This window comes from Gopherus evgoodei, chromosome 17, assembly GCF_007399415.2.
Source record: "Gopherus evgoodei ecotype Sinaloan lineage chromosome 17, rGopEvg1_v1.p, whole genome shotgun sequence".
Lineage (NCBI taxonomy): Eukaryota > Metazoa > Chordata > Testudines > Testudinidae > Gopherus > Gopherus evgoodei.
Window position 1 is genome coordinate 1,026,521 of NC_044338.1, and position 22,021 is coordinate 1,048,541.

Genomic DNA, 22,021 nt, shown 5'->3' on the forward strand with positions numbered 1-22,021 from the left:
CTTCATTTGCCATATTTGGGTGTCGCATTCCCAAGATCGATTGGCCATTGTAAGTCACGTAGTGGCCCCCCAAAAACAACTTTCACTTTCAGCCCCCCCCCAGGGACACACTAACGGGTACCCGGTGCCACAGCGCTCTGCCGCCAGCCGGGCCGCCCGCGCCGTGGGTGGTGTGAAATCCCTGGGCAGCTGGGGGTGCCCCCTCTGCTGTGCCCCAGGCCGGGGGACTCCGTGCCAGTAAGAAGAGCGAGCTGAGGCTGCACGCGGTGCCGGAGAGCCCAGCTGGTGCCCACAGGCCAGTGGCTTCCCTTGCCCAGGCTCAGAGATGAGGCTCCGCCAGCCCCTAGCCGGGAGCGGCCACGTGGCTGGGCCGGAGTGGCGGCGCCCGAGGGCTGAGGGGCCCGGCACTGCCTGGGCCGGGCTCTCCCCGAGGGCTCCAGAAGCGGCGCCCCAGGTCTGGCTCTCGCTCTCCAGCCCTGCAGCGGCGGCCTTCCCCCTTCCCCCTCCCCGAGCGCCCCGGAGCCCCTGCCCTGCCGTGCCCCGCCTGGCCCAGCGCTCTGCTCCCAGGCGCTGTTCACTGCGGAGCACCCGGGCCCCGCCTGCAACCGGCGAAGCACAGAAGTGCCTCGCCCCGCCACAGCCCGGCCTGGCAGCTGCCCGGCCCTACGGAGCCCACGTGGGATGACCGCGACCTGACCTCCCAGGCACCTTCCCCGGTGCCAGGGGCGCGCAGGTGCGCGGGGAGGAGCCGCCCAGCAGCGCGGATGCTGCAGGGGCCGCGAGCAAGGCGGCCGGCGCAGGAGCGGGGCGAGGGCACTAGATGGCAGCAGCAGTAGGCGCTACGGCCGACCGGGGCCCCGCCGAGAGGGGGGCGAGCGCCCGGCGGGAGAACAGCTGCACCTGGCCTGAGCGATGAGCCCAAGGTAGGTGCCGGGAAAGCAGCCGACTCCCGGCCAGCGCGGGGGCAGGTGATCGGCCCAGGCCGCCACGGGAACATCAGCCGGGGACTCGGGAGCCCGACACCGCCGGGAGCCACATCCCGGACTAAAGGTGGAGCCCAGCCCCGACCCCGACCCCGACCCCGTCCCCTGGCGGGACCGATCCCAGGCGCCCTTCGGCCCGTCCTGTGCGGTTAGCGCCTTTCTCCGCAGCTGGAAAGGCCCCGCGGCGGGAGCAGGAAACCGGGGGGAACCCGCCGCTCCACGGCACCCGAGAGACTCACCCAGGCATCCGAGACGGGAGACGGGCTCCGGGGCTCGCTTGGGCGCTCTCCCTCCGTGGGTGTCGGGGCTGGAGGGGAAGGGGCCGCCCGGGGAGCCGTGCGCGGACCTGGCGCTGCTCCTTCCATCTTCCCAACGGGCCCCTCCCAGCCCCGCGGCCCGGGCCGCCCCCCACCCCGCAGGCAGAAGAAGCGGGTTAAATTCCCGCGCGGGGCGGACGCTTAGGGGGCGGGACCGGGCAGGCCGGTGGCGGAGGCAAGCGGGGCTTTTCCTTCCCGTCGCGGGCAGTGGTCCCCGGGCCAGCTCCGTGGGGAGCCGTCCAGGGCCCCGCTCCTCCCCCTGCTGCCGGGGCCCGCTCGCCCGGCCCCTCCCGGGGAGGAGGAAATCAGCTGCTGTCCCTTTAACAGGCGCTGGCGCTGAGCGGAGTTCAGGCCGGGGTCAGGGGGAGTTCGCAGCCCGGCCGTTACCTTTGCGCCTAGCCCTGCGCCGGCGGCACATGCTGCCTCCTGCGCTGCGCCCCGGAGCGGCCGCCGGGCCTGGCACGCAGGGCGCAGCGAGCGCCGAGAGAGGCAGCGCCTTGGCAGCACAGCCCGTGGAGCTGGCATGGGCCGGAGGCGCCGGCTGGCGGCGGAGAGCTCGCGGCGGAGACCCAGGGGCTGAGGTTGCTGCTCACGGGAGATGAGAGTCCGCAGAGACCTCGGCTGGCTGGCGGAAGCGACGGAGCCCCCAGGTACCGCGGGCCGGAGCGGAGCGGGGCGGGGCGGGAGGGCGCCGGTGCCAGGGGCTTCTGCCCGTGCCCCTGGAGCAGGGCGGGCGCTCACCTGGCCGAGGCGCCCCACTCATCCTGCAGTGCAGCACGGACCGGGAAAGGGGCGGCCCGGGCCCAAGGCTGGGTCCCTCCCGGGACGCGACCGCACAAAGCCGGGCAGGCGGCGCCGGAGCAGCCCGAGGCAGCGGGCGCTTTGCAGGGAACAGGGAGCGCAGCCCCGGGCGCCTGGCTCAGAGACCAGAGGAGGAAGGGTCGGTCCCTACCGGGGCTGGCAAAGCGGCCGGAGGTGCTGGAACTCGGGTGCTGCGGGCGCTGCCACCCCGCGGCTTGAAGTGGCTCTATCAGCACCAGGGTCACAGTTTGGTTCCCTGACTCGCAGCACCCCGGCTATCCGCGTTGTTCGCAGCCAGATCCTGCGAGGGGAGTTGAGGGCGAGGATCCGGGGAGCCAGTGCTGGGCCTCCGCATGTCCCTGGCCCCAGAGCCGGCAGGGCCCCAGGGGTTCTCGCCCAGGTTGGGGTCGGGCCCTGCCCTCGGTGCTTGCGGCTCCCCGACAAGCCCATGGACGGGAGTCCCGCGGGCGACTCTCGCTGGCGGCCAGCAGAGCCGGCCTGCGACTTCCCGACGCGGGGCTGCAGGAAGGGACCGATTCCCGCGGGCAGACAGCGGGTCCCGCCGAGGCTGAGTCGGCCAGCGGCTGCCTGCGGGCGGGGAGTGCCCCCTAGGCCGGTCTCTCTTCTCCAGCCCCTTTGCTCCGCTCCCTGGCTCCGCTCCAGCCCCAGGCACAGAGGTGCCGGACCCAGACCCGCGGGGGTACATTGGAGGTGGTTTCCATCCTGCACAGGGGTTCATGGCTCCCAGCGCCCCGTGAAACATCCGTCCGGCGCCTCTGCCCAGAGATGCTGTAAAATGGCGAAGTTTGGCTCCCGGCGGGTGTCGGCTCCACCCCGCCAGCCCTCGGGCTCTCCCTGCCCGATCCCAGAGGGCCCTGGCGCACCCACGGTCCCTTCGCCTCCCAGGGGAGCCACCGCCTCGCTCTCCCCGCCGCAGCAACTGCGCCAGCCGAGACCCTGCTCGCTGCGGGCCCAGCTCCTCCCGGCCCGGCCCGTGTCTAGGGCTCCGGCCATCCCAGTCCCAGGCCAGGCCTCGCCTCCCCGGCCAGCAGCGCCTTCCCCTTCCTTGCCCCGGCTCTCTCGAGTCGCCCTCGCAGCCGCATCCCCGCGCCGTGCGGCCTGTCCCGGCCTGGGTCCGGGGAAAGGGGCCCCACTCCCCAGGGGCCGCTTGGTCTCCCGAGCAAGCCAGGCCGGTCTGGGGCGAGTCGGGGAAGTACCGGTCAGCAGGTGCGCGTAAGGCGGGGAGGGGGCAGGGTGGAGGCAGAAGTGGCCCGGCCGCGGAGCTGCAGGTGGCCTGGCCCCTCCGCCCCCCGCTCAGGTGGGGCCGGGCTCGCAGGCGGCGCTGGAAGCGGAGGGAGTGATGTCACCTCCCGGCGCAGGCAGGGGCTTTGCCCCCTCCCCCGCCTGGCCGCGCAGAGGAGCCCCGATATAAGGGGTGGCACAAGGCAGGCGGCAGCCAGTGCGCAGAGGAGGCGGCCCCGGCTCCCCGGCAGGACTCGCCCTCTCCTCGCCAGGTAGCGGCTGGGCCCTGGCAGCTCCGCATCCCGGGGCTGGGGCTTCCAGCTGCGGCCGGCGGCGCGGCGCGGCGCCCTAGCTCCCGCCCCGTCTAAGTAGAGCAGCTCTGAGAGCGCAACCGCCCCGGCTTCGCCTCGGCTCCCAGCCGCAGCCGGCGGGGAGCCGCGAAGGGCTCAGCGAGGCCGGGCGCTAGCAGGGGCGGCCGCCGAGCCGATCCCAGCCGAGTTGAGCCGGCGCGGGTCCTGGCGGTGGGAGCCGGCCTCCTGCAGCCTCGCCGGGCCCTTGGGGCGGGCGCGTGTGGGGCCGGCGGCCCGAGGTCCCCGCTGCCCAGGCTGGGGGCTCCCGCGCCGGGGGAGGGCGGCAGGTCGGACGGCGGGGCCCGGCTCCCTCCCCGGGCAGCGCGGCCGCTGCATTCCAAGGGCCTTGCGCAGCGGGCGGGGATGTTTTGCCTAAATTAGGCCGCGCGCTGGGCCGGGCCGGGCCGGCAGCCAGCCTGGCGCCCCTCACCGTGTGTCTCTTGCAGGTGGCGGGGGGAGCCCCATGCTGGAGGCCATGGAGATGCCGAGCCACTCGAGGCAGCTGCTCCTGCAGCTCAACACGCAGCGGGCCAAGGGCTTCCTATGCGACGTGATCATCGTGGTGCAGAACGCGCTCTTCCGGGCGCACAAGAACATCCTGGCGGCCAGCAGCGCCTACCTGAAGTCGCTGGTGGTGCACGACAACCTGCTCAACCTGGACCACGAGATGGTGAGCCCGGGTGTCTTCCGCCTGGTGCTGGACTTCATCTACACCGGCCGCCTGGGCGAGTGCGAGCCGGGGGAGCAGGGCCTGGGCGCGGTGCTGGCGGCCGCCAGCTACCTGCAGGTGCCGGCCCTGGTGGCTCTGTGCAAGAAGAAACTGAAGCGGACAGGCAAGTACTGCCACCTGAGAGGCGGCTACAGCCCCTACGGCAAGATGGCCAGGGGGCTGCGGGCTGCCACCCCCGTCATCCAGACCTGCTACTCGGGTGCCCCCCGGCCTGTGGACATGCAGCCTGGCGAGCCCCACAACCCCCTCAGCACCCAATGCGGGGAGCTCTATGCCTCTGCCTCCCAGGGCACCGTCCTGCACCAGCCTGGGCTGTGCCCACCCGAGAGGCACTGCTCCCCCCCCTGCGGCCTGGACCTCTCCAAAAAGAGCCCCACCAGCCCTTCCTCCCAGCTGCTGCCCACAGACAGACTCCACCCCGGGGACAGCAGGGAGCCCTTGCTGCCCCCCGGCCACGACAGCCCCCGGGGCAGCACTTCCCTGCTGGTCAACCACAGCTCTGCCTACAAAGAGCCACCCCCGGCGGGTGAAGGCGTGATCCACCCTGCGGAGCGCTTCCGTGGCAGCCCGCCCTGTGCCGAGCCCCTTGCCCGGGCCGAAGGCCGCAACTTCCTGTACCGCTGGATGAAGCACGAGACCCCGGGCAGCTACCTGGAGGAGTGTGAGGCGGGGAAGGAGCCTGAGCAGGAGGAGAAAGCCGAGTCGCCCCCGCAGTCCCGCTACCCCAGCATCGAGAGCAACGAGCTGGAGAATGACAACAGCACCAGCGAGGACACGGGCAGCAGCGAGGGCCCATCCCCCGGGGCCACCCTGGGCCCCTACTGCAGCCACCTGGCCTATGAGCCCGAGAGCCTGGGGGACAACCTGTACGTGTGCATCCCCTGCGGCAAGGGCTTCCCCAGCTCGGAGCAGCTCAACGCCCACGTGGAGGCCCACACCGAGGAGGAACTGTACCACAAGGCAGCCTCGGAGCAGGCCGGCCCCTTCCTGGACAAAGGTGGCCAGAGCCTGGGGGACATCGTCCGGCCCTACCGCTGCTCCTCCTGCGACAAGGCCTACAAGGACCCGGCCACGCTGCGGCAGCACGAGAAGACGCACTGGCTCACGCGGCCCTACCCCTGCACCATCTGCGGCAAGAAGTTCACGCAGCGCGGCACCATGACGCGGCACATGCGCAGCCACCTGGGCCTTAAGCCCTTCGCCTGCGACGCCTGCGGCATGCGCTTCACCCGGCAGTACCGGCTCACCGAGCACATGCGCATCCACTCGGGCGAGAAGCCCTACGAGTGCCAGGTGTGCGGCGGCAAGTTCGCCCAGCAGCGCAACCTCATCAGCCATATGAAGATGCACGTGGCCGGGCCCGACGGCAAGTCCAAGCTGGACTTCCCTGAGAGCGTCTTCGCCATGGCGCGGCTCACAGCCGACCAGCTGGGCCTCAAGCAGGAGAAAGCGGCTGAGCTGCTGTCGCACACCTCACACTTCCTCAGCGACCCCAAGGGCCTGGAGAGCCTGTACCCGCTGGCCCGGTTCACAGCCGAGCACCTGGGGCTGAGCCAGGAGAAGGCGGCCGAGATGCTGGGTCCAGCCTCACACCTGCACAGCGAAGGGGGCCGGAGCATAGAGTGTTATTCTCCCACCTAACAGGGCATCCCTGGCACCACAGGGCTGTCCACTCCAGCCACAGCCAAAGAGCCCACGCGGCCATGGGATCTGCAGAGCCCACCGCCCCTTCCCCAGATGGACTTTCTGTAGCATTTGGGGAGTGGTAACTTTTCTCCCTGAAAATGTGCAGTGGCTGAATGTTTCTTCCAGCCTCCATCCAATGGAGAAAGGCCAGAACAGCCAAAGAGGGGGTGGGGTGAGCCCCTGGCAAAGGGCACTGGGCAGCAGCTCTCTCCACCTGCTCACTCAGCCTGGTGTGAGGGGAGCAGTAAAGGGGTTTGATCTTCTGAGACCTCTGCAGGAATCTCTACACCCTGGCTCAGCAAACCCTGCCCAGAGCCTGGGCCTGGTGTGTGCCTCCTGCTACAGAACCCTGGTTGGGGAAGCTCCTCTCCCAGCTGTGACTGCAGCTGGGCCTGGCTCCCAAAGATCTTCCTGGGCCCACCTCACTGAGCTGAAACCAAAGCAACCACCTGAGGAGAAGACCCAGTCCCCACACCCTCGCTGTACTCAGGGATGGCCCCAGTGTCCTGCCTGACCCAGGCCAGGCCCAGCTGCCTCAAAGGAGAATTCCTGCGCTGGGCGATTCCTGAGGAACCAAAGCCCAGAGTTTCCCCCACCCTTCCCCAGTCGCTGGTGGGAGGGAGCGTGGATCTGGGGCCCAGCTGGCCCTAAACTGAGCCCCTGGGATGCATCCCTCCCCACCCTCCAGTCTCTGCTCTGTGGGATCTCAGGTGGGGACCTTGCTGCTGTTTCTCTAGGGGTCTCTGCTGGGAGGTGGGCCGGAAGCATGAGGACATGGGAGCAGTTTGTTAAACCCCAACTGAGCTTTTCCAGGGGTGGGCCCCCCTCCTGCCTTACTAGGATGCAGCGGGAGGCCTGCCCCCTCCCATGGCTGGTGCCCAGGCAGATCAGGGCTCCAGGCCACAGAGCATGCAGGCAGGGGGCCGGGCTGCTCTCCTTGTACCAAAGGGCTTTGTCACTGCGCTAGGGCATCTCCCCGTCCCCCAAAGAGGTCTGGTGGGGGGCCCCCTCCCCTCTGCTCCCCAGAGGCTCAGTCCTGGCCCAGGAGCTTGTGACAAAGACAAGATCACCCAGTCACCTGCTTTGCGGTGCCAGGGAGAGGAAGCAGCTGCCTTGCTTGGCACGGCTGGGCAGCAGGGCTCTGCCGGCTCCGGCAGGTGAAGCCCGCTGGGGGCAGTGCAGGGGCCAATGACACTGAGGGGGCGAGCAGGTAGGTCTCTGGCCTGGTGGCCAGTGGGGACAGGTGCTGCATGCAGGTACCCCCTCGCCCTGCCTGATAGCACACTGAGTTCAGGCCGGCCGGGCTGCACTGGGCAGGCAGATCCTCCCTGCACTCCTGAGTTAATGGGGCACAAGGTCCAGGTGCTGCCACTCCCGGAGCCCTGCTTGGGGCCTTCCTTGCTCTGTCCAGACTGGGCCACCAAAGCCATAGAGGCTGGGCTGAGGGCCCTGGCCTGAGGGACCCAGGGCTGAGGTCCCATCCCACCCCCGTCTGGCCTGCAGGATAATGTGAAGCTCTTTTCCCTGCCTTACTCTTTTCTCCTTTGCACACGAGGCCGAGGCAGCCACCCTACGCTGCCTGCTCCTGGCCTCCAGCCAACTGTGCCTTTAGCCTGACCGGCTGCTCCTCCAAGGGGGCTTGGGGCCAACTGTCCATGCTGCCGGCTCAGGTGCCTCTGGGTAGCAGAGACTCAGGACACTGACCCTGCCTCCCCTTTCCAGCTATGCAGGAACTTGGGCACCAAATGGGCTCCCCAGGCAATGAAGGGCTTGGCTAGGGCCAGGAATCCCAGGCCAGAGTCTGACCCAGGCTGCCCTACCCCCTTGCAGACATCAGGGCAAAGCTGCAGCAGCTGCGACCAAAGTGCAGGGGGAGGGGATGTATCCAGTGCATGGATCCAGGTCTCCCTGCCCCCTCCCACTTTGTATGTTCTTCTGGTTTGTACATGGGCGTTTTATCCCGTCCTTTTCTATACTCAAGATCAAATGAGCAATAAAGTGACATTAACAGGGGAGGTCTCGTCTCCTTCTTTTGGTCTGGATGGGCCCAGCCTGGGGCCAGGGCCGGGGCCTGGCAAACTCCACTCCTGAGGGGGTGACCCGGGACTAGGCAGTCAGGTGCTGGGCCAGCCTGGGGAGGGTTGAGGATGACGAGGGACGTGGCTCCACAGCCCAGCTGTGGGGCTAGTGGCTGCTCTAAGGCGTGCAGTCTGGGGGAGTTTCCACCCTGACTCCAGGCCCCTCCTGGGGCACCAGCAAGGGTCCCTTGGGGCAGAGGTGCTGCCATAAAGGGCAGCCCTGGGACTCCAAGCCAGAGCTGTGGTGGGTGTTTCTGCTGCAGTCCGGTGGGGGGGTGACAGGCTCCCCCAGCAGGGAGACCAGCGGCGGGGAGGGGGGGAATAATGGACTATTCACTGCTGTGGCACAAGCAGGAATTCTGGGCTGGCTGCAGGACGCTGGGGCAGACGCTCTGCTCTGGGCTGTGCAGGGGGTGGGCTGGCTGGGCACCATGGTCCCTTGCTGGCCTCTTTGAAGTCAATAGCAAAACTCCTTCGGGGTCTCTGGGGAGGCTCCTGGCCCGGCTGGGAAAGGGGGGCCCGGCTCCATTCCACTCCCAAACTCAGCAGCGGTTCCCAGGGCTGGAGTGGCTGCCGGGCCCAGCTCGGGCTGCAGGCCCCTGAGCCCCGATTCCCACCCCAGCTGGGAACAGAACAGAACGAGGCAGCCCAGAGAAGCATTTGGTAGGAAAAACTTTTAAAGAAAACATCTTAACAAAGCAACACAACCCCAGCTAAGGGTCGGGGCCCAGGCTCTGCCCCACCTCCTGGGCACCAGGTGAAGCAAAGAACAAGAGAGTCACCCCAGAGCCAAAGGGCAGGGCTGGAGCACAAGCCAGCAGCCCTGGGAGGAGCGGGGCCCCAGAGCGATAGCCGCCGGAAGCCACATCCCGGACTAAAGTGGGATCCCGGGACCGATCCCAGGCGCCCTTCGGTCCGTCCTGTGCGGTTAGCGCCTTTCTCCGCAGCTGGAAAGGCCCCGCGGCGGGAGCAGGAAACCGGGGGGAACCCGCCGCTCCACGGCACCCGAGAGACTCACCCAGGCATCCGGGACGGGAGACGGGCTCCGGGGCTCGCTTGGGCGCTCTCCCTCCGTGGGTGTCGGGGCTGGAGGGGAAGGGGCCGCCCGGGGAGCCGTGCGCGGACCTGGCGCTGCTCCTTCCATCTTCCCAACGGGCCCCTCCCAGCCCCGCGGCCCGGGCCGCCCCCCACCCCGCAGGCAGAAGAAGCGGGTTAAATTCCCGCGCGGGGCGGACGCTTAGGGGGCGGGACCGGGCAGGCCGGTGGCGGAGGCAAGCGGGGCTTTTCCTTCCCGTCGCGGGCAGTGGTCCCCGGGCCAGCTCCGTGGGGAGCCGTCCAGGGCCCCGCTCCTCCCCCTGCTGCCGGGGCCCGCTCGCCCGGCCCCTCCCGGGGAGGAGGAAATCAGCTGCTGTCCCTTTAACAGGCGCTGGCGCTGAGCGGAGTTCAGGCCGGGGTCAGGGGGAGTTCGCAGCCCGGCCGTTACCTTTGCGCCTAGCCCTGCGCCGGCGGCACATGCTGCCTCCTGCGCTGCGCCCCGGAGCGGCCGCCGGGCCTGGCACGCAGGGCGCAGCGAGCGCCGAGAGAGGCAGCGCCTTGGCAGCACAGCCCGTGGAGCTGGCATGGGCCGGAGGCGCCGGCTGGCGGCGGAGAGCTCGCGGCGGAGACCCAGGGGCTGAGGTTGCTGCTCACGGGAGATGAGAGTCCGCAGAGACCTCGGCTGGCTGGCGGAAGCGACGGAGCCCCCAGGTACCGCGGGCCGGAGCGGAGCGGGGCGGGGCGGGAGGGCGCCGGTGCCAGGGGCTTCTGCCCGTGCCCCTGGAGCAGGGCGGGCGCTCACCTGGCCGAGGCGCCCCACTCATCCTGCAGTGCAGCACGGACCGGGAAAGGGGCGGCCCGGGCCCAAGGCTGGGTCCCTCCCGGGACGCGACCGCACAAAGCCGGGCAGGCGGCGCCGGAGCAGCCCGAGGCAGCGGGCGCTTTGCAGGGAACAGGGAGCGCAGCCCCGGGCGCCTGGCTCAGAGACCAGAGGAGGAAGGGTCGGTCCCTGCCGGGGCTGGCAAAGCGGCCGGAGGTGCTGGAACTCGGGTGCTGCGGGCGCTGCCACCCCGCGGCTTGAAGTGGCTCTATCAGCACCAGGGTCACAGTTTGGTTCCCTGACTCGCAGCACCCCGGCTATCCGCGTTGTTCCGGCGTCCTGCAGGCGCCGCAGCCAGATCCTGCGAGGGGAGTTGAGGGCGAGGATCCGGGGAGCCAGTGCTGGGCCTCCGCATGTCCCTGGCCCCAGAGCCGGCAGGGCCCCAGGGGTTCTCGCCCAGGTTGGGGTCGGGCCCTGCCCTCGGTGCTTGCGGCTCCCCGACAAGCCCATGGACGGGAGTCCCGCGGGCGACTCTCGCTGGCGGCCAGCAGAGCCGGCCTGCGACTTCCCGACGCGGGGCTGCAGGAAGGGACCGATTCCCGCGGGCAGACAGCAGGTCCCGCCGAGGCTGAGTCGGCCAGCGGCTGCCTGCGGGCGGGGAGTGGCCCCTAGGCCGGTCTCTCTTCTCCAGCCCCTTTGCTCCGCTCCCTGGCTCCGCTCCAGCCCCAGGCACAGAGGTGCCGGACCCAGACCCGCGGGGGTACATTGGAGGTGGTTTCCATCCTGCACAGGGGTTCATGGCTCCCAGCGCCCCGTGAAACATCCGTCCGGCGCCTCTGCCCAGAGATGCTGTAAAATGGCGAAGTTTGGCTCCCGGCGGGTGTCGGCTCCACCCCGCCAGCCCTCGGGCTCTCCCTGCCCGATCCCAGAGGGCCCTGGCGCACCCACGGTCCCTTCGCCTCCCAGGGGAGCCACCGCCTCGCTCTCCCCGCCGCAGCAACTGCGCCAGCCGAGACCCTGCTCGCAGCGGGCCCAGCTCCTCCCGGCTCGGCCCGTGTCTAGGGCTCCGGCCATCCCAGTCCCAGGCCAGGCCTCGCCTCCCCGGCCAGCAGCGCCTTCCCCTTCCTTGCCCCGGGTCTCTCTAGTCGCCCCCGCAGCCGCATCCCCGCGCCCTGCGGCCTGTCCCGGCCCGGCTCCTCCGCTGTCTTTGGGGCCTCCTGGTGCGAAAATCGTCTGCGGGGGCTAGAATTATGGCACGCCAGGGAGGCAGGAGAAAGCAGGGCCGGAAGGCGAGGGGTTCCAGGCTCCCCAAGCACCCTTGGCCCCCGGAGCTTGCCCTGGAGCCCGGTGCCCGCTCGTCGAGTTTGGCATGAGAAGCGGAGTGGGGCTCTCCCCCTTCAGGAGGCTGCGGGCCCTGGGGAGGGGCCGGCGTCCGCAGGCAGCAGCGGGCTAAGCTGCAGGTCGGCGGGAGCGCGTAAGGCGGGGAGGGGGCAGGGTGGAGGCAGAAGTGGCCCGGCCGGGGAGCTGCAGGTGGCCTGGCCCCTCCGCCCCCCGCTCAGGTGGGGCCGGGCTCGCAGGCGGCGCTGGAAGCGGAGGGAATGATGTCACCTTCTCCCGGCGCAGGCAGGGGCTTTGCCCCCTCCCCCGCCTGGCCGCGCAGAGGAGCCCCGATATAAGGGGTGGCACAAGGCAGGCGGCAGCCAGTGCGCAGAGGAGGCGGCCCCGGCTCCCCGGCAGGACTCGCCCTCTCCTCGCCAGGTAGCGGCTGGGCCCTGGCAGCTCCGCATCCCGGGGCTGGGGCTTCCAGCTGCGGCCGGCGGCGCGGCGCGGCGCCCTAGCTCCCGCCCCGTCTAAGTAGAGCAGCTCTGAGAGCGCAACCGCCCCGGCTTCGCCTCGGCTCCCAGCCGCAGCCGGCGGGGAGCCGCGAAGGGCTCAGCGAGGCCGGGCGCTAGCAGGGGCGGCCGCCGAGCCGATCCCAGCCGAGTTGAGCCGGCGCGGGTCCTGGCGGTGGGAGCCGGCCTCCTGCAGCCTCGCCGGGCCCTTGGGGCGGGCGCGTGTGGGGCCGGCGGCCCGAGGTCCCCGCTGCCCAGGCTGGGGGCTCCCGCGCCGGGGGAGGGCGGCAGGTCGGACGGCGGGGCCCGGCTCCCTCCCCGGGCAGCGCGGCCGCTGCATTCCAAGGGCCTTGCGCAGCGGGCGGGGATGTTTTGCCTAAATTAGGCCGCGCGCTGGGCCGGGCCGGGCCGGCAGCCAGCCTGGCGCCCCTCACCGTGTGTCTCTTGCAGGTGGCGGGGGGAGCCCCATGCTGGAGGCCATGGAGATGCCGAGCCACTCGAGGCAGCTGCTCCTGCAGCTCAACACGCAGCGGGCCAAGGGCTTCCTATGCGACGTGATCATCGTGGTGCAGAACGCGCTCTTCCGGGCGCACAAGAACATCCTGGCGGCCAGCAGCGCCTACCTGAAGTCGCTGGTGGTGCACGACAACCTGCTCAACCTGGACCACGAGATGGTGAGCCCGGGTGTCTTCCGCCTGGTGCTGGACTTCATCTACACCGGCCGCCTGGGCGAGTGCGAGCCGGGGGAGCAGGGCCTGGGCGCGGTGCTGGCGGCCGCCAGCTACCTGCAGGTGCCGGCCCTGGTGGCTCTGTGCAAGAAGAAACTGAAGCGGACAGGCAAGTACTGCCACCTGAGAGGCGGCTACAGCCCCTACGGCAAGATGGCCAGGGGGCTGCGGGCTGCCACCCCCGTCATCCAGACCTGCTACTCGGGTGCCCCCCGGCCTGTGGACATGCAGCCTGGCGAGCCCCACAACCCCCTCAGCACCCAATGCGGGGAGCTCTATGCCTCTGCCTCCCAGGGCACCGTCCTGCACCAGCCTGGGCTGTGCCCACCCGAGAGGCACTGCTCCCCCCCCTGCGGCCTGGACCTCTCCAAAAAGAGCCCCACCAGCCCTTCCTCCCAGCTGCTGCCCACAGACAGACTCCACCCCGGGGACAGCAGGGAGCCCTTGCTGCCCCCCAGGCACGACAGCCCCCGGGGCAGCACTTCCCTGCTGGTCAACCACAGCTCTGCCTACAAAGAGCCACCCCCGGCGGGTGAAGGCGTGATCCACCCTGCGGAGCGCTTCCGTGGCAGCCCGCCCTGTGCCGAGCCCCTTGCCCGGGCCGAAGGCCGCAACTTCCTGTACCGCTGGATGAAGCACGAGACCCCGGGCAGCTACCTGGAGGAGTGTGAGGCGGGGAAGGAGCCTGAGCAGGAGGAGAAAGCCGAGTCGCCCCCGCAGTCCCGCTACCCCAGCATCGAGAGCAACGAGCTGGAGAATGACAACAGCACCAGCGAGGACACGGGCAGCAGCGAGGGCCCATCCCCCGGGGCCACCCTGGGCCCCTACTGCAGCCACCTGGCCTATGAGCCCGAGAGCCTGGGGGACAACCTGTACGTGTGCATCCCCTGCGGCAAGGGCTTCCCCAGCTCGGAGCAGCTCAACGCCCACGTGGAGGCCCACACCGAGGAGGAACTGTACCACAAGGCAGCCTCGGAGCAGGCCGGCCCCTTCCTGGACAAAGGTGGCCAGAGCCTGGGGGACATCGTCCGGCCCTACCGCTGCTCCTCCTGCGACAAGGCCTACAAGGACCCGGCCACGCTGCGGCAGCACGAGAAGACGCACTGGCTCACGCGGCCCTACCCCTGCACCATCTGCGGCAAGAAGTTCACGCAGCGCGGCACCATGACGCGGCACATGCGCAGCCACCTGGGCCTTAAGCCCTTCGCCTGCGACGCCTGCGGCATGCGCTTCACCCGGCAGTACCGGCTCACCGAGCACATGCGCATCCACTCGGGCGAGAAGCCCTACGAGTGCCAGGTGTGCGGCGGCAAGTTCGCCCAGCAGCGCAACCTCATCAGCCATATGAAGATGCACGTGGCCGGGCCCGACGGCAAGTCCAAGCTGGACTTCCCTGAGAGCGTCTTCGCCATGGCGCGGCTCACGGCCGACCAGCTGGGCCTCAAGCAGGAGAAAGCGGCTGAGCTGCTGTCGCACACCTCACACTTCCTCAGCGACCCCAAGGGCCTGGAGAGCCTGTACCCGCTGGCCCGGTTCACAGCCGAGCACCTGGGGCTGAGCCAGGAGAAGGCGGCCGAGATGCTGGGGCCAAGCCCACTGCTGCATGGCGACCGGACCATAGAGCGCTATTCCCCCACCTAATGGGGTGGCGCAAGGCCCCCAGGGTCGCCCACTGCAGCTGGAGCCAAAGAGGCCGCATGGATGCTGGGTCTGCAGAGCCCGCGGTTCCCTCCCCAGATGGCCTCTCTGTAGCATTTGGGGAGTGGGAATTATTTTCCCTGAAAATGTGCAGTGGTGGAGATCTTCTGCCTCCCCCCACTTCATGGGGACAGACCAGACAAGCCAAACAGCGCGGGGAGGCCAAGCCCCTTGCTGAGGGTCCCACACGAGTGGTGCTGTTGTGGGGCTAGGAGTAATGTGCTGCAGGGGTGGGGCTGTGTTTCAGCTGGGCTATGGCTTGGTGCGAATAGTAAGGTGATGGGGGGGCTGTGATCAAACCCCACTTACTGGCCCACGGCCTCCATCCCCTCTTATGTCCTGTCATAGCTGCTGCCAGGAGCTGTGCCCAGATACAATGCAGTCTGTACCGTGCCCTTGCCTTACCTGGCACAGCCACCAAGTGCCTAGCAGGGGCTGGTGCTTTCCCAGCACAAGGAAAATGTGAACCTGCCTCCTACCTCAGGAGCCAGTCGCTCCCCTCCCTGGGACTCAAGAGGGCCAAGGCAGTCTTCCTCCCAGCAGCCTCCCTGCTGCAGACGGGCCCAGTACGAGCACAATAACCCAGCTCTATGCCCACTGCTTAAATCTTCCTCCCCTGCCTCCTGCCCCCAGTCCTAGGCTGCCTCTGCTCAGGCCCCCTTGGAACCCAGCTTCCCATGGCACCAGGCCCAGAGCAGCTCAGGGCTCTGCGAGGGACACAAACATTTGCTATTGAAGCAACTGCAGCTCCACTTTGTGCCTCAATGAAAATTGGGCTTTTGCAGCTGCCTTCAGCTGGGATCCCCCTAGCTTTGCTCACCAGCCTGAACTCTGGCTCGAGAGAGCAGCCCAGCCTGCTGCAAATGCAAAGGGGCCCCTCAATTGTCCAGGGCTGTCATGTCCACTGGGCACTGGCTGCACCCCAGCCAGGAGGGGCTGTCAGTGCCTGCTGCAGGGAACATGACCCTGTCCTGCCTGGCTCCACCCTTGGTAGCATGGGCAGTGGGCAGCAGGAACAGATCTTACCCAGAGTAGCCTTGTCCCAGCAGCTGCAGCTGGGCGCTGCCTGTCTTTGGAGGAGCTGCCCATAGGCACAGCTTTGTCCAGCAGATGGATCCCTGCTGGGTATAGCAGGAGCAGCAGAAGGGTTTAATCTTCAGAGGCCTCTGCAGGAATCTCTACACCCTGGTTCAGCAAACCCTGCCCAGAGCCTGGGCCTGGTGCGTGCCTCCTGCTACAGAACCCTGGTTGGGGAAGCTCCTCTCCCAGCTGTGACTGCAGCTGGGCCTGGCTCCCAAAGATCTTCCTGGGCCCACCTCACTGAGCTGAAACCAAAGCAACCACCTGAGGAGAAGACCCAGTCCCCACACCCTCGCTGTACTCAGGGATGGCCCCAGTGTCCTGCCTGACCCAGGCCAGGCCCAACTGCCTCAGAGGAGAATTCCTGCGCTGGGCGATTCCTGAGGAACCAAAGCCCAGAGAGTTTCCCCCACCCTTCCCCAGTCGCTGGTGGGAGGGAGCATGGATCTGGGGCCCAGCTGGCCCTAAACTGAGCCCCTGGGATGCATCCCTCCCCACCCTCCAGTCTCTGCTCTGTGGGATCTCAGGTGGGGACCTTGCTGCTGTTTCTCTAGGGGTCTCTGCTGGGAGGTGGGCCGGAAGCATGAGGACATGGGAGCAGTTTGTTAAACCCCAACTGAGCTTTTCCAGGGGTGGGCCCCCCTCCTGCCTTACTAGGATGCAGCGGGAGGCCTGCCCCCTCCCATGGCTGGTGCCCAGGCAGATCAGGGCTCCAGGCCACAGAGCATGCAGGCAGGGGGCCGGGCTGCTCTCCTTGTACCAAAGGGCTTTGTCACTGCGCTAGGGCATCTCCCCGTCCTCCAAACAGGTCTGGTGGGAGGCCCCCTCCCCTCTGCTCCCCAGAGGCTCAGTCCTGGCCCAGGAGCTTGTGACAAAGACAAGATCACCCAGTCACCTGCTTTGCGGTGCCAGGGAGAGGAAGCAGCTGCCTTGCTTGGCACGGCTGGGCAGCAGGGCTCTGCCGGCTCCGGCAGGTGAAGCCCGCTGGGGGCAGTGCAGGGGCCAATGACACTGAGGGGGCGAGCAGGTAGGTCTCTGGCCTGGTGGCCAGGGGGGACAGGTGCTGCATGCAGGTGCCCCCTCGCCCTGCCTGATAGCACACTGAGTTCAGGCCGGCCGGGCTGCACTGGGCAGGCAGATCCTCCCTGCACTCCTGAGTTAATGGGGCACAAGGTCCAGGTGCTGCCACTCCCGGAGCCCTGCTTGGGGCCTTCCTTGCTCTGTCCAGACTGGGCCACCAAAGCCATAGAGGCTGGGCTGAGGGCCCTGGCCTGAGGGACCCAGGGCTGAGGTCCCATCCCACCCCCGTCTGGCCTGCAGGATAATGTGAAGCTCTTTTCCCTGCCTTACTCTTTTCTCCTTTGCACACGAGGCCGAGGCAGCCACCCTACGCTGCCTGCTCCTGGCCTCCAGCCAACTGTGCCTTTAGCCTGACCGGCTGCTCCTCCAAGGGGGCTTGGGGCCAACTGTCCATGCTGCCGGCTCAGGTGCCTCTGGGTAGCAGAGACTCAGGACACTGACCCTGCCTCCCCTTTCCAGCTATGCAGGAACTTGGGCACCAAATGGGCTCCCCAGGCAATGAAGGGCTTGGCTAGGGCCAGGAATCCCAGGCCAGAGTCTGACCCAGGCTGCCCTACCCCCTTGCAGACATCAGGGCAAAGCTGCAGCAGCTGCGACCAAAGTGCAGGGGGAGGGGATGTATCCAGTGCATGGATCCAGGTCTCCCTGCCCCCTCCCACTTTGTATATTCTTCTGGTTTGTACACGGGCGTTTTATCCCGTCCTTTTCTATACTCAAGATCAAATGAGCAATAAAGTGACATTAACAGGGGAGGTCTCGTCTCCTTCTTTTGGTCTGGATGGGCCCAGCCTGGGGCCAGGGCCGGGGCCTGGCAAACTCCACTCCTGAGGGGGTGACCCGGGACTAGGCAGTCAGGTGCTGGGCCAGCCTGGGGAGGGTTGAGGATGATGAGGGACGTGGCTCCACAGCCCAGCTGTGGGGCTAGTGGCTGCTCTAAGGCGTGCAGTCTGGGGGAGTTTCCACCCTGACTCCAGGCCCCTCCTGGGGCACCAGCAAGGGTCCCTTGGGGCAGAGGTGCTGCCATAAAGGGCAGCCCTGGGACTCCAAGCCAGAGCTGTGGTGGGTGTTTCTGCTGCAGTCCGGTGGGGGGGTGACAGGCTCCCCCAGCAGGGAGACCAGCGGCGGGGAGGGGGGGAATAATGGACTATTCACTGCTGTGGCACAAGCAGGAATTCTGGGCTGGCTGCAGGACGCTGGGGCAGATGCTCTGCTCTGGGCTGTGCAGGGGGTGGGCTGGCTGGGCACCATGGTCCCTTGCTGGCCTCTTTGAAGTCAATAGCAAAACTCCTTCGGGGTCTCTGGGGAGGCTCCTGGCCCGGCTGGGAAAGGGGGGCCCGCCTCCATTTCACCCCCAAACTCAGCAGCGGTTCCCAGGGCTGGAGTGGCTGCCGGGCCCAGCTCGGGCTGCAGGCCCATGGGCCCCGATTCCCACCCCAGCTGGGAACAGAACAGAACGAGGCAGCCCAGAGAAGCATTTGGTAGGAAAAACTTTTAAAGAAAACATCTTAACAAAGCAACACAACCCCAGCTAAGGGTCAGGGCCCAGGCTCTGCCCCACCTCCTGGGCACCAGGTGAAGCAAAGAACAAGAGAGTCACCCCAGAGCCAAAGGGCAGGGCTGGAGCACAGCCAGCACCCAGCCACCGGGAGCAGCCAGCAGCCCTGGGGGAAGCGGGGCCCCAGAGCGTATGAGGGCGGGAGCTGTCTCCAGACAGTCACCAGTAGGTCCTTGTGTCCAGCTGCTCATTCATGTGTCCAGGCGGATCATGATGCCAACACAGTCAGGTCCCAGAGCTGTTCCGGCAGTCAGGGGACATCTCTGAGAAACAGCAGCTGGCGCCAGCAGCGTCCCCGGGAGATGGTGGGGGCAAGTCCTTCCAGGGGAGAGCATGGGGTATCCAGCTTGGCACCGACTGTCCCTTTCACTGGCCAGCTCTCTCCTGACGGCGCGGCTCAGCTGGGGCCGTTCAATGGCAGAGTTCAGGAGGGTTGTCAGAACAAACGTTTCAAGTTCAACACGGTTTGGGGAAAGGTAAACAGGCGAATGTCGCTTAGAGCGAAGCCCGGCCTGCCCCAGCTCCTTGCACAGATCACACCAGCAGACCCCCTTGGCACAGTTCAGTCCTAAGGTCCTGGATTGGGTGTCCAGTAGCAGGCGGCAGCGGCTTCAGGTTGCGTTCCTTTAGCGCCCCTGCAGGCATGCTCTGGCCTGGAGCCCTCCCCAGCACCGACCAGCCTTCCTGCCTGCATGTCCACAGCCCCAACCTCGGTCCACGGGCTCGTCCCCAGCCCAGGCACCTCCTCCTGTCACCTGGCCCCCCCCCCCCGAACGAGCTGTGACAGGAAGTCAGGGGCTGGAGTGAGGCTGCGAGGCCCTTTGCAAAGCACCAGGCTAGCACTGCTTGGTAAGCACCAGGATGCAGGCTGCCCTGGCATCTGTAATTGGCACAGCAGGGCCTGGGGGCACAGCCCTGCCCCATGCTAAGGTCCCAGGTGAGGCAGGCCCTGGGCAAGGGTTGATGAGCTGCTGGTGGCAAGAGAAACTCCCCATCTGCCAGTGAGCAGCTGCCTCTCTCTCCCCTGAGGGAGGCCAGAGAAAGCACTGTCCCCTTCCCAACGCCCCCAGGGCTGAGCAGCCAGGGCAGCACTGCATTCTTCTTCCACCCGCTTGCCTCGCTGGCAAAAACAAACAGCTGGCTTGGGTCTGGCTGCCTCCCTCTCCAGCCTCCATCCATTCCCCCCCCAGGGCCCTTTGCACCCTGGGCTCCCGCAGAGACGCTGGCCCTGCGTGGGAAAGGCCTGGGAGTACAGCAAAGTCCCTAGAGAGGGCAACATTGCGCCTTCCTGAAGGTGCTGGGTACCTGCCTGGCCACAGGGCTCCCTGTTCTGCAGAGGCCTGGCCTAGCTGCAGGAGCTTGGAGCTGACTACAGCTCCTTCAGCCTCTGCCCCCTGCGATGCCCCGCCAGGGCTCTGACTCAGGCTAGCTCTGGGGGCCTGGCTCTGGGGGCCCCTCTGGGCCACACTTGCCCAGCAGCATCAGGAAGCTGCACCAATGCCTGGTGCCTGGGACCCTTTCCACTCTGGAGAGGACGCTGCCGACAAGGCTCAATGAGGCAGATGGTGGGGCAATGGGATCAGCTCAAGGGCTCCCCATCCATGCTGAGGGGCAACGAGGTCTCGCAAAGCTGCTCAAACAGCCACTATTGGCAGGTCAGTGTCAGGGCTTTGTTCACTGCTGCCCAGCCCAGCTGCCTCTGCCTTCTGGCCACAGGAACAATTCACCTTCTCCTGGGTCCCTCTGGCCTGTATGAGGCCCCCGGGAAAGTGAGCACCTCAGAGCCCCTCAGGACCCCAAAGCACAGCCTGCCATGGTGACGCAACGGAGAGTTTTATTGTAATGTCAAAGCCTTAAGAGCAGGTTACAAGCATGACAAGAGGCAGGGAGTGTGTGGGGCAGGATATAAGGGTGTGCATCTGGTATGGGGGAGCAGAGCAGGGGGCTCAGGAGGTATATGGGGCAGAGACGCAAAGGGGTTGTGGGGCAGAGGAGCAGAGCAGGGGGTTTGGGAGGTATATGGGGCAGAGGAGCAGAGGGGTTGTGGGGCAGAGGAGCAGAGCAGGGGGTTTGGGAGGTATATGGGACAGAGGAGTGGAGGGGTTGTGGGGCAGAGGAGCAGAGCAGGGGGCTCAGGAGGTACATGGGGCAGAGGGTGTGTGGGGCACGGGAGCAGAGCAGGAGGCTCGGGAAGTATATGAGGCAGAGGAGCAGAGGGGTTGTGGAGCAGGGGAGCAGAGCAGGAGGCTCGGGAGGAATATGGGGCAGAGGAGCAGAGGGGTTGTGGGGCAGAGGAGCAGAGCAGGGCAGAGGAGCAGAGCAGGGGGCTCGGGAGGTATATGGGGCAGAAGAGCAGAGGGGTTGTGGGGCAGAGGAGCAGAGCAGGGGGCTCGGGAGGTATATGGGGCAGAGGAGCAGAGGGGTTGTGGGGCAGAGGAGCAGAGCAGGGGGCTTGGGAGGTATATGGGGCAGAGGAGCAGAGCAGGGGGCTCGGGAGGTATATGGGACAGAGGGTGTGTGGGGCAGGGGAGCAGAGCTGGAGGCTTGGAAAGTATATGGGGCAGAGGAGCAGAGGGGTTGTGGGGCAGTGGAGCAGAGCAGGGGGCTCAGAAGGTATATGGGGCAGAGGAGCAGAGGGGTTGTGGGGCAGAGGAGCAGAGCATGGGGTTTGGGAGGTATATGGGGCAGAGGAGCAGAGGGGTTGTGGGGCAGAGGATCAGAGCAGGGGGCTCGGGAGATATATGGGGCAGAGGAGCAGAGTAGGGGGCTCCGGAAGTATATAGGGCAGAGAAGCAGAGGGGTTGTGGGGCAGAGGAGCAGAGCAGGGGGCTCAGGAGGTATATGGGGCAGAGGAGCAGAGCAGGGGGCTCGGAAGGTATATGGGGCAGAGGAGCAGAGCAGGGGGCTCAGGAGGTATATAGGGCAGAGGAGCAGAGGGGTTGTGGGGCAGAGGAGCAGAGCAGGGGGCTCGGGAGGTATATGGGGCAGAGGAGCAGAGCAGGGGGCTCGGGAGGTATATGGGGCAGAGGGGTTGTGGGGCAGAAGAGCAGAGCAGGGGGCTCGGGAGGTATATGGGGCAGAAGAGCAGAGCAGGGAGCTCAGGAGGTATATGGGGCAGAGGAGCAGTGGGGCAGAGGGGTTGTGGGGCAGAGGAGCAGAACAGGGGGCTTGGGAGGTATATGGGGCAGACGAGCAGAGCAGGGGGCAGGGGGCGCGGGAGGTATATGGGGCAGGGAATGTGTGGAGCAGAGTGACAGAAGCAATGAAGGAAGAATGCAGCCTGGGTATCTAATACTTTTCCTTAGCAGCAATGGATCCTGAGCAACAGAGAAACGCTACAGCTTGAGGTGACGTTCTCAGAGCAGGACCTGCTGCCCCCATGCTTGAGAGGGGACCAGAGCATCTTCAAAAGGGGAAAAGGAGCCAAATATCCGTTATTTCCAGCCAGGCTCCAGTGTTGGGAAGTGACGGGGCTGCCGCAGCCCTGCTCCCGTGGGACACAACTAGGGCTCCAAGGAGCTGCCAGCAAAGTGGACAGATGAAGGAATCGAGCCAGGCTGGGAGGAACAGCCAAAGTGTGAGCGAAATGGCCAGAGAGGGCAGGACAGACCCTGAGTTCCACGTTCACAGTGTCTCAGGGGGCGCAGCCAGGGCTCCAGCAGGAACACAAGCCACTCTGGAAACCGCCAGCAGGAACTGCCACAAAGCCCGGTCCCTCCCGCTTTCTGTAGCCAGTTACCAGACAGGAGGCTCCCATTCCTCTGGCTGGCTCAGAGCACAGCTCCAAGGAGAACACTGACCTTCAGTGGGAGCTCTCTCCAATCAAGGATGTGACAAGCAAGAGGCTGAGACTAGCAATGGGGCTAGCCCGAAGCTTCCCCAGGGACCAGTGCCCTCCTGCTCTGCCCCTCCACTCTTCCCAAAGGCCATGGCAACCCGCATTGTCCTAGCCTCCACACGACACATCTACAGCAGTGACCTTCCCTTTGCAGCATGGCCATTCGGG

The 22,021-nt window shown here is 67.1% G+C and overlaps 4 protein-coding genes across 26 annotated transcripts in view; 3 read left to right on the plus strand and 1 right to left on the minus strand.

Moving 5' to 3' along the window:
* Positions 1-22,021, minus strand: part of LOC115636335 (protein ABHD15-like) — a 575,307-nt gene that overhangs the window by 362,751 nt on the left and 190,535 nt on the right. The window lies entirely within an intron of this gene.
* On the plus strand, positions 1,788-7,542 carry LOC115636324 (hypermethylated in cancer 1 protein-like). Of its 2 annotated transcripts, none has more exons than XM_030536261.1 (2): positions 1,788-1,950; positions 4,140-7,542. In XM_030536261.1, exons 1-2 carry the CDS (start codon positions 1,899-1,901, stop codon positions 6,062-6,064), a joined length of 1,977 nt encoding a protein of 658 aa, XP_030392121.1. In that variant the 5' UTR covers positions 1,788-1,898; the 3' UTR covers positions 6,065-7,542. The 2 variants fall into 2 exon arrangements, with proteins under 2 accessions (XP_030392121.1, XP_030392122.1); XM_030536262.1 differs by lacking the exon at positions 1,788-1,950 and adding an exon at positions 3,581-3,615.
* On the plus strand, positions 9,764-16,630 carry LOC115636325 (hypermethylated in cancer 1 protein-like). Of its 2 annotated transcripts, none has more exons than XM_030536263.1 (2): positions 9,764-9,933; positions 12,325-16,630. In XM_030536263.1, the coding sequence occupies exons 1-2, from the start codon at positions 9,882-9,884 to the stop codon at positions 14,241-14,243; spliced, it is 1,971 nt and encodes a 656-aa protein (XP_030392123.1). In that variant the 5' UTR covers positions 9,764-9,881; the 3' UTR covers positions 14,244-16,630. The 2 variants fall into 2 exon arrangements, with proteins under 2 accessions (XP_030392123.1, XP_030392124.1); XM_030536264.1 differs by lacking the exon at positions 9,764-9,933 and adding an exon at positions 11,766-11,800.
* LOC115636333 (spidroin-1-like) lies at positions 17,933-21,931 on the plus strand. Of its 21 annotated transcripts, none has more exons than XM_030536283.1 (4): positions 17,933-20,208; positions 20,271-20,412; positions 20,475-20,566; positions 20,891-21,931. In XM_030536283.1, the coding sequence occupies exons 1-4, from the start codon at positions 19,888-19,890 to the stop codon at positions 21,305-21,307; spliced, it is 972 nt and encodes a 323-aa protein (XP_030392143.1). In that variant the 5' UTR covers positions 17,933-19,887; the 3' UTR covers positions 21,308-21,931. The 21 variants fall into 21 exon arrangements, 13 of the variants coding, with proteins under 13 accessions (XP_030392143.1, XP_030392145.1, XP_030392137.1 ...); XM_030536285.1 differs by having other exon boundaries at positions 20,929-21,931; XR_003996883.1 differs by having other exon boundaries at positions 17,933-20,412; positions 20,475-21,120; positions 21,236-21,931.

Coding starts and splice junctions, on each gene's coding strand:
- LOC115636324 (XM_030536261.1), top strand. CDS start 1,899: ATGAGAGTCCGCAGAGACCTCGGCTGGCTGGCGGAAGCGACGGAGCCC. Junction 1,951..4,139: donor GGAAGCGACGGAGCCCCCAG/GTACCGCGGGCC, acceptor TGTCTCTTGCAG/GTGGCGGGGGGAGCCCCATG.
- LOC115636325 (XM_030536263.1), top strand. CDS start 9,882: ATGAGAGTCCGCAGAGACCTCGGCTGGCTGGCGGAAGCGACGGAGCCC. Junction 9,934..12,324: donor GGAAGCGACGGAGCCCCCAG/GTACCGCGGGCC, acceptor TGTCTCTTGCAG/GTGGCGGGGGGAGCCCCATG.
- LOC115636333 (XM_030536275.1), top strand. CDS start 19,888: ATGACAAGAGGCAGGGAGTGTGTGGGGCAGGATATAAGGGTGTGCATC. Junction 20,209..20,270: donor CAGAGCAGGAGGCTCGGGAA/GTATATGAGGCA, acceptor GAGGCTCGGGAG/GAATATGGGGCAGAGGAGCA. Junction 20,413..20,474: donor CAGAGCAGGGGGCTCGGGAG/GTATATGGGGCA, acceptor GGGGCTTGGGAG/GTATATGGGGCAGAGGAGCA.